Here is a 9,890-nt window from a genome sequence, read left to right as displayed (position 1 = left end):
GGTGACACTCCTTCAAGAGCTGAAAGCCTTTTATAAAATATACAGGAAATACAACGATGATCATGACCTGCCCTGACCTCAGCAAGACAGAATGAGTTTAATGTACAAGACCTGTCGCTCACACACCTGAACATTTACCTGGCAGCCAAGTCCTCTGTTTGCTTGACTGCACGTGAACAGAAATTTCTGTAGCAGTCTCTCGACAGTCTCACTCTCCCCTCCCTGGTTCACTCACACACTCACACCCACGCTCGTGCACCCACCGGAATCTCCTAGAGTGGGGACAACAACAGCAACACCCTCAACGCTACCCGTTTAGGAAACAGGGAGACACCCTGAATAATATCCGTGGTGCTTCCTACGATCTTACTGCTTTATGTAAACTTTATTTTCTTTTTCTTTCGTACAATCAGCAGTAAAGAATGTTGGCTATGTGTCGTCTGCACGGTTCTAAATTTAGTTCTGCCGCCGGGCCTCGTGTGTGCATACCTGCCCGGCCAGGTAGCCGGTGCGCATGCGCACTGCGCTGTTACGAGAGCTTGTCGCCAGGCTGGTTTCTCCCCCCTGACTCCATCCCCCCCTCCCTCTCGCGAATGTTGTTGACAGACAAGCACCAACATCTTTCAGCAAGCACAGGGCGACACTGGTCCCAGCCTGAGTGTCGAGACCATCGAGAGGCCGGTCCTGCAGCTCACCTGAGTTTGACTTGCAGGAGTCAGCAGGATCGGGTAGTCTCGTCAAGCCACTCACCCTCTTCTCGCGGCTGTCGATACTTCGCGACAATTTCCGTTGCAAGTGGCGACCGACGTGCGTTATTCATGGCGGGCTGCGGGATCTGAAGGCGATAAGCTGTTGTTGGTCTGTGTGGATCCCTCGTCACTTGATCATCGGACAGACTGGTGTGCTGGTGTCGTGACAACCGGTGTGCAGGTGTCGTGACTAGTGGTGTGGTGTTGGAGATTCTTGATACATGGTGTGCAGGTGACTAGCTATACCGCACTAAGGACGTAGGTGAGTCGATTCAGGTGGACACAAGCAGGTGAGAGAAAGGACCAACGGACGACAACCTCGGCGGTCGTCCAACATCACCAAGTGGTCATCGTGAATCTTGGCACAGGGCCTCCTCCGCGCTTGTGATTACTGGGTGGCTGCTGTTGAAGGTATGTAGCTCGGATACCAACCCTGTCCACCCCGGTACCTCCTGTTCACTCCCACGATAAGCTTATCTGGCCAAGGTGTGCAGTGCCATCTTAAGATGTGTCACAAGTACATACAACAGCCTGTGAGTCGTGTAGCCTCCCTCTTCTAGACTTTTGTGTGACACTTTTCAACCCAACTAGTCAGCACATATTGTCTTTTGTACCTCCTTCGTACTATTATTACACAGAGGTTTATCTGTCGGCACCTTGTCGACACTACACTGGAGTCTGGCACAGTAATTCAATGATTCATACAATCAATGATTCTGAGAACCGCTAGGTCCGTGCCTCCCAGTCTCCTTATCGCCTTTTGTTTGCTGGTCAACGAAGAGTGATTCATACCCTGGGTACATAAATAATTTGAAGTTTCAAGGAGATTGTAGTTTCAGTCGAGGGGGCGCTCGAGACGTCCGTTCCGTGTGACGACGTGGCTGTTGTTATAAATAAGATTTATGGTCGTCATAGCTTTCCACCCACTCCCCCACTGGTTTTTCGTGTTTTCGTTTTGTTGCTGTTTTAACTGCGGTTTGAATTTAGCTGATGATAAACACGACTAACGACTCTAACTGATTGACAGCAACTGACCTCAAACAAACAGATTTTAATGGGTGGGTGTGTGGGAAACAAAAGAGGATTTCCATTCCACCATGCTGACACGAAAATGACCCAAGTCCAACCATTTGATGTTGGTGATACTGAGCTTTAGACAGGGTGAAGAAGGAAGGCAGCTATCAGCACTCTTGTTACGATTATCAGAGAGACTCTCAAGTTCAAAGCCTGAAGAGTTCGAAACCCTCACTCACGTTTATTGCTGGGAACATCCGGGGTACAAGTAGCTAGGTGTACAATCAGTCACAATGACACCAAGTAGGCGATAAAACTACACCTAAGTAATATTCTTGAAATCGTTGATGAAAGTTTAAGCATGTGATGAAGACATGTAGGTATTGCTTTAATTCTCAGAAGCAAGTGTTAACTACTCTGATGTCATCGAGAGTCCATAAACCTTTTTTTTTTCTTTGGGTGAGGAAGTAGGTTGGCGGGTGGTTAGATCATCGATGTCCAGAGGTTGACGGCGTGCAGTCTTGACGGTTCGATCCCCACGCTGCGCAGCGTACTTCCCACAACTGACCCCGTGTTGACCCCTAGGAATAGGCAAGGAGGGTGAGAATAGGTACCTGCTACCCGTAAAGCTGGCTCCGAGATAAATGTGGTCTGTACCCAATCCCTTCACTCCTCAACGAAACGGGACTACCTACACATTCACATTTTCTTTGTCTTTGCAGTTTTGTCCTGGTCAGCACTTCCTCATTAATGTGTGTCTTGGCAACGGTTCCCAGTATAATTATGTCTTATCTCCCACCCCTTCACAAATTGGTCGATTGTTTATTGCTACAAGACCCATTAAGGGTGCGAACATCTGTCAAAATCATTACACAATATCATAGAAACATGGTAAACATGTCAAGGTACAAATACACGTATGTGACAAAATACATCTGGAAAAATCTCCAAGGCTAGAAAAACAAATTAATCAACTAACACCAGTCTTAGCCTGCTAGGTATTAGACAGAGAAGGAATATAATTTAATTAGTATTCGATTTATTATTTCCTAGGTTTAAAGGTTTGAGTAGGTCACGCCAGGTGTTTGGTGATCGATGTATCGATAGAACTTATTTTGATAAATCATGTCTGACTGAAGGAACAGGGTGTGAGTGGCTTCTGAATGCTGCTTGATAAATCACGAAGTGCAAAAGCACCCAACAGGAAGCATGTGTCGTTAAAATATCACTTCAGTACCTGCCTGGAAACTCAGGTAGCAGCTCGCTTGTTACCTGTAGCTTGGCGCTCAGGTACAATTAGGCTCTAATTTTTGTTTGTTTTTCGTCAGTGTTAAGAGGTGTGGTATATATTCACATACTATCACGGGTAGGTTATATTCGCCCGAAATTGCTGCAATTTTATGTATTTTTAATATGCATCCGATTCAACCTTGAGAAGCTCAAAGATCCGGACACAGAGAGGATCTTCCAGGCCCAGATGGGGGGCAAATTTGCAGCCCTGGCTACTATAGACTGCGACATAGACGCCCTTGCTGGAAGTATCAAAGAGGTTGCTACTCTCTACTGCAGACGAAGTGCTGGGGAGCAAAGGAAGCGCAAAACAACCCTGGGTGACAGACGACATCCTTGATCTTTGCGACGAAAGGAGAGCCTTGAAGAGAGGGAGAGGTCGAGACCCGACGTCAGCAGACAAGTACAGACTTGTCAACCAGCAGATCAGAACAAGGATGAAGGAGGCAAAAGAAGATTGGATCGAAGACCAGTGTTGCAGCGTGGAAATAGGCATGGCAAGCGGAGACAGCAAGAAGGCATATGAAACACTGAAGGCCCTCACCAAGACTCAGCAGCGACCAGCCACAGTCATCGAAGACAGCGCCGGACAGCTCCTTACGGAAAAACGCTGCTGTACTAAGTCGTTGGACTGAATATTGCCAAGACTTGTACAACTACAAGATCGAGCCAGACACCGAGCATTCTCCAGCATCACCAGACTGGGACAAGAGAGGCTGAAGACTGCCAGTCCTCACTGATGAGGTGAGAGAAGCTATGCACAGTCTGAAGGGAGGAAAGTCACCTGGTGTGGACAACGTACCTGCTGAGCTGCTGAAGCATGGAGGAGACGCAACAACCAAGGCCTTCACCACACTGTGTCAAAAGATATGGGAAGAAAAAAAATGGCCAAAAGAATGGGCTCAGTCCTATCATCATCCCACTCCCTAAGAACGGGAACCTGAGGCAGTGCCAGAACTACAGAACCATCAGTCTGATAAGTCACCCAAGCAAAGTAATGCTCAGAATCATCCTCAACCGCTTAAAACCTATTGCAGAGGAACTGCTGGCAGAAGAACAGGCTGGCTTCAGGGCTGGAAGAAGCACGGTAGAACAGATCTTTAACTGCCGTGTTATGATAGAAAAACACCTGGAGCATCAACGTCAACTATACCATAACTTCATCGATTTCAAAAAGCTTTTGATCGTGTCTGGCACGATGGACTCTGGCAGGTCATGAGATCATTCAACATAGAGGAGGGACTGATCCAGATGGTAGCAGCACTCTACAAGAACGCCTCCAGCGCGGTACTACTCAACAACCAACTAGGCGAGTTCTCGCGATGACGATCGGGTCCGTCAAGGGTGCCTACTCTCTCCCATCCTTTTTAACATCTTCTTGAAAAAAATCATGCAAGAAACCCTCCACAACCACCTTACCTCAATCTCCATTGGTGGCAGACCCCTGTGCAACCTCCGCTTTGCAGATGACATTGACCTCATGGCAGGCAGTAACAACGAACTTCAGGATTTGACGGACAGACTCTCCAGGCGAGCGGGGGCCTATGGCATGGAAATAAGCTCAGAAAAAAGCAAAGTAATGATTATTTCCACCACCGACAGCAGCAGCAACATCGTCATGAACGGCCAGAAACTGGAGGAGGTCAACAGCTTCAAGTATTTGGGTGCCACCCTGACTAGAGATGGTTGCTGTACGCAGAGATCCGTATCAGGATTGGTATGGCAACATCCGCAATGTCCAGGCTGGATAGGATCTGGCGAAGCAACTCAATCAGCTTCAGTACCAAGCACAGGCTGTACAAGTCCTCGTAGTGTCAATCCTACTCTACGCTGCGAGACTTGGACGCTGCTTGCCGCAACGGAAAAGAAGCTCCAGGCCTTTGAGAGACAAGTGCTTGAGAAGGCTGCTCCGCATCTCGTACGCGAACACAAGACCAACGCATACGTACGGAGCACCGTAACCTCCCTCGTGGGCCCACATGAGCCCCTTCTGGCAACAGTGAAGCGGCGCAAGCTCGCCTGGTTCGTCACGTCACCCGCCACAAACCTGTCCAAGACGATCTACAAGGAACCCTCGAAGGGAGCCGTCGTCGTGGTCGTCCGAGGAAAAGCTGGGTCACCAACATTAAAGAATGGACCGAACGCGAGATGCCAGACCTGCTCTCATCTGCTCAAGACAGGACCGGGTGGAAAATTCTGTCTGTTGCTGCTGCCGGACGGTCCCCCCTACGCCCGGACCGGGCATGGGACTGACCTGACCTGACATGGTGTAGTAGATGCATAAAAGTTTGGTGTTGACATTTTACTTCAAAGCTGAAAACAGCAAAACGAAAACCTGTTCACAAGCAAGTAGTCTGTGAGATCATAAACACAAATAATATGGGTGGACAGGGGAGGGAGAGGGATAATGCCTAGCAATATTGCACCCGAGGTGCGCTTACCAACGACACGCCGCCATCCATGGCGTGACCTCACCCGACCTGTATCCAGGAGCACTTGAGATTCGAGACCGGCCCGCCCAGTCACACAAAGGTAACATCGCATCGCCCTCTTCACTAGCACAGTTGTTCGTTCATTCACACACACACACAGATACACAAAACAACAGAAACACACAGAAACACAACGCACACACACACACACAAGCTCTTGTTCTCAACATTTAAAATGCAGACAAGACCACCTCGCCCCAGGCCATCGTATCAGGAGGAACAGCAAAGTGCTGAATGGAGTGATGCATGACGGGGAAGCCAAGCAAGTCATCTGTCCCTTAGGCTCTTAAAAAAAAAATATATCAGTAGACAAGGATATTCAACCTGCTGTCTTTGACAATGGGAGGGAGGGAGGGAAGCAAGTAAATGCTTCCTTGAAGGCATGACAGGTCATGTGCGTGGTTTTCGTGCCCTGTCGTTGCTTAGAAGTCGTTTCTCTGCATGGCAAAGAGATTATGTAATGTCTTTGTCTATAGTCACAAGAGCCCGATGGTTCGTGCGCAATGGCCACCCGATTCACGAGGGAAGGAGAGCGCTGGGCTCTGACGTCCACGTGCCTTAGGCAGGTCAACCACTTACTGCTTGTGGCCTTTTCCTTCTCTTCAACGTTCTGTCTTTCCTGCCGAGGTATAGCGGGATCGATGCTCCGCCTTCTCCTCATCATCCCCACCCCTCATTCTCGTGTACGGTGAGGATCGGTTGCCCTGGGTTCACATCTCGTATCGGGCACGCTGTTCTTTCTCTTCGTGTGCTACCTGTTTGTAGGGCTGACTGTCTTGAGGTGATACAACCTTCGCTGCTGGCTCGGCGTAAGAGACCAATCCTTTCCCCCCCCCACATACCACCACCTTCTCACTCCCTTTTCCTTCTCACCGCTGTCTTCATCATCAACTCAAGCTGCCGCGTCTACGTTGTACTTCATGACTTCACCAAAGGTACACTCAGTCGTCACTTTGAGGTACTTGTTCAGTTTGGCAAATATTGCTAGCGGATTTTAGTGACTTTGCTGTGTGATTGAACAGTCAACGCGAATATAATGAGAATCCAGTTTGGTCTTGTGAGTACTCAGTACAGAGGTCAAGGAAAAGGGTCACTGAACCCACACAAAAATGCGTTCAATCGCAATATATCCAAATGACAAAGTATTGAAATCCCAAGTAGGAAACATGCAGTGCACTTGCAAGGCCTGTCCATTGTCAACAGCTCGGCAAGTTTACAGCCGTGGGAAGGGTTTATTGTCGGTCTCTATGCGCCTTTGTAATCATGGCTCTGAGACGACTAAGGGAGGGTCATTGCCAGGCTGTACGAGGGCGTAGGTGTTCGAGAAATTCGCCACCGACTGGGAGTGGCTCAGTCTGTCATTGAAACTCTACGAGACCGCTACAATGCAACCGGAAGTGTTGCTGAGCGAAGTCGACCTGGTCAACTATTAGACAGTAGGATGGGTTCATCGTTCTGTCGCCTCTAAGACAGCCATTGCCAGCCCACGGTGGACAACTGCAAGCAACCCTTCTTGATGTTAAAATGATTTGTTTCAGAGAAATTGGCTGATAACGCTTCATTTAATTTCAATGTTATTGTTTGTGTTTATTGGCACGAAACGGTGTTTGACTATTCCACTGGCCTTTCTATTGTTGTGATCGGTATAGAGCACGTGACAGAGTCTACATGTAGTACTGAGAGTCTATTGTGATTGGTTACAGGTCAGGATGGCGGAGCCGGACACAGTCTCCAACGACTCCTCTTCAGTGACCGTGGAGCTCTCTAGCGACGGAGACACGGAACTGGAGCTACTGGCGGCGACCTCGCGCTTCGATGCTGCCCTGACTCTGGCGCCTGATGCCGACATCGGAGGGCGGGACACCGACTCGGTTGGTGCAGCCTCCACCTCCTCCTCCAGCCTCGCCGACCACCCACGTCTGTCAGATGACAGTGACAACGACGACAACGACGGCGGCTCCTCCACAACCAGCAAGAGCAGCGACAAGCGGGACCCATCCGACAAAGACTCTCGCGCCGCCGACAAAGCCAAGGACAAGGGATCGGGCAAAGGGAGCAAATCGAAGGGAAAGGAGAGCAAAGACGGGAAGGGAGGTAAGAACCCATTCAGCCTCCTGAGGCGCCTGACGAAGGCGGACAAGTCCCAGAAAAAGGAGCGCAGCTTCTCGGATTTCGATCAGGTGCGGATCGACCGCCTACCGCAGGTGTTCGTGGCTAAGTACCTGGGTTCACGGGAGGTTCACGGCTTCTGCGGGCTGCACCACGTGCGGCGACCGGTGGACGAAATGGTGGCGCGCGTGCAGAAGTCGCTGGAGGCCAAGGAGCACGTGGAGCTGCCCCTCGTCTATGTCATCGTGTCCCCCAAGGGGCTGGACATCCGCGAGCACAAGCAGAACCGCCAGAAGCAGGGTTTGTCCGCCGGTCTCATCCCCATCGACTTCATCTCGTACGGCGTGCAGGACATCAAGTTCTGGCGCGTCTTCACCTTCATCGTGGTGCGCGAGATGTCCTTCCGCGCCAAGGCCACGGAGTGTCACGCCTACCTGTGCGACACCTCGCTCAACGCTCGCAAGATGGCGCTGTCGCTGGGCGCCTCCTTCAAGGTGTACTCCAAGTCACTCAAGACGGAAGGCAAGAGCCACAACTTCCAGGTGGAGCTGCGGCCGCCGGACGAACTGGCTGAATCCTACTCCAAGGAAGTCGAAGCGTAGCTGGGATGGACACGCATGGCTTGGATGTGGATGGACGGACAAGTGGATGGACGGACAGAGGCTCTGGTTCGGATGGACAGAGAGATGGAGGTGTTAATGTGACAAACAAATCTCTTGTTCTCCTGCCTGCCCACACGCCTACGCACACAATCCATGGTGATTGTCACAGTCTGGATTTTAGTTTCTTCAAACAAGGTGCAAAAATGTGAACGAACCGCATCGTTGTGAAACAGCCTTATAACAGTGTTCTGACATTCTGTTTGCACCTTGCTGTCAGTTGGAACAACCGAACATTCCTTGGTCAGCTCTCACACCACACGGACACGTGCAAGCAGGATTCTGTGGTCAGTTCAACATTTGTTTCAAAACATCAAAGTCGAGAGTTACAACCGTTTGATGTGTAGGTGCACAGTTAATTACTTCTGAGTAATGAGTAAAGCTATGCTAAGTCATCAGTTCACTTGTTTACATCTAGTTCAGTACCAGGGAGACAATATTATTATGTCGTAGATAATAATATATTATTGATTATTATTTTCAGTATTTAATCTCTGTATATATCGTGCCAAACGTAATTCTCGTCAACACATTTTGTTTAATACTTACAAAATTTTACATGGAAGTAAGCTCTGATATTTCTTTTGCGTTCAAATGTTTAGGTGGTCATGGGGATCACATTGAAATTTTTAAAAATTTCTTTGATAAACTGCTTGGTTATTTTTATTTTTACTTCATTTCTGGTCTTACACAATTTATCTTACAGATCTGTTACTTGATATCACAGAGCAGACATCTCTTGGGTGTGTGAATAGAATGTTTTTGTAAAAAATATTCCGATATTTAAAGCATACCTAGAAACATTTGTTCTTTTCTTTTCTTCTTCAACATTATGATTCCCCCCAAATAAATTTGTATTAGATGATTAGAGTGAGGATGTCACTGTGATGTATAATCACAAGTAAAGTGCAGCCTGGACCTGTATAGTAGACCAGAAGTGTGAATGTCTACAGTGTACATTTGACTATTTATTGCATATTTAGTGCCCGATGGAGGCATTCAGGTGTCTACTGTTAGTCGACATTCACTAATCAAACTGAATGCATACAAAGTTTAAATTGTGACAAATAAACCACTTCAAAACCTTCACGGTAAAACAAAGGTAACAATGAACAGTTCTAAACTTTTCGTGAAGAAATAATTTTGTGACTGAATTCTTCGACCGTCTCATAGATGTTGACATACACACAAGTCTGCATTTGTGACATACAGAAAATATGCCAGTAAAAACTGCAGGTGATGTTCAGAGCCTCGAATCTCACATGCACAGCGCAGTTATTTCAGGTAAACTTTGATGAATTACTTCTCTATATTGAAGTAAGTACAACCATTTGAAAACAATGTTGCTGTCGGGTGAACTGTCAGTCTTGCCAGTTGACATGAGGATCGCGTGACTTTTTTTGTACATGAAGAAAAATCTTTGCTTGAAAGACATTCTGATGGCTAACATTTATATTACCATCACTCATCTAATGTAATCAATCATTATTTAACAGTATACTCGAGGTTGTATATCTTAGATCGCTCATAATATCAGCCGTATCATCCTGAAATAAAGGTGTAAGTGAATGGCGTGA

The 9,890-nt window shown here is 47.9% G+C and overlaps 1 protein-coding gene across 1 annotated transcript; it reads left to right on the top strand.

Annotated features, from left to right (window-relative positions):
* The first annotated feature begins 274 nt into the window (after nucleotides 1-274).
* LOC112557744 lies at nucleotides 275-9,890 on the top strand. Its single transcript, XM_025227754.1, has 2 exons — nucleotides 275-1,160; nucleotides 7,249-9,890. The coding sequence occupies exon 2, from the start codon at nucleotides 7,255-7,257 to the stop codon at nucleotides 8,254-8,256; it is 1,002 nt and encodes a 333-aa protein (XP_025083539.1). The 5' UTR covers nucleotides 275-1,160; nucleotides 7,249-7,254; the 3' UTR covers nucleotides 8,257-9,890.

This window comes from Pomacea canaliculata, linkage group LG2 (assembly GCF_003073045.1).
Source record: "Pomacea canaliculata isolate SZHN2017 linkage group LG2, ASM307304v1, whole genome shotgun sequence".
In the NCBI taxonomy this organism is placed as follows: Eukaryota; Metazoa; Mollusca; class Gastropoda; order Architaenioglossa; family Ampullariidae; genus Pomacea; species Pomacea canaliculata.
The sequence above is the reverse complement of the archived record's forward strand: the minus strand, read 5'-3'. Positions and strand labels throughout refer to the sequence as shown.

What these genes read in the sequence shown, in the direction of transcription:
- LOC112557744 (XM_025227754.1), top strand. Translation starts at nt 7,255, where the DNA reads ATGGCGGAGCCGGACACAGTCTCCAACGACTCCTCTTCAGTGACCGTG.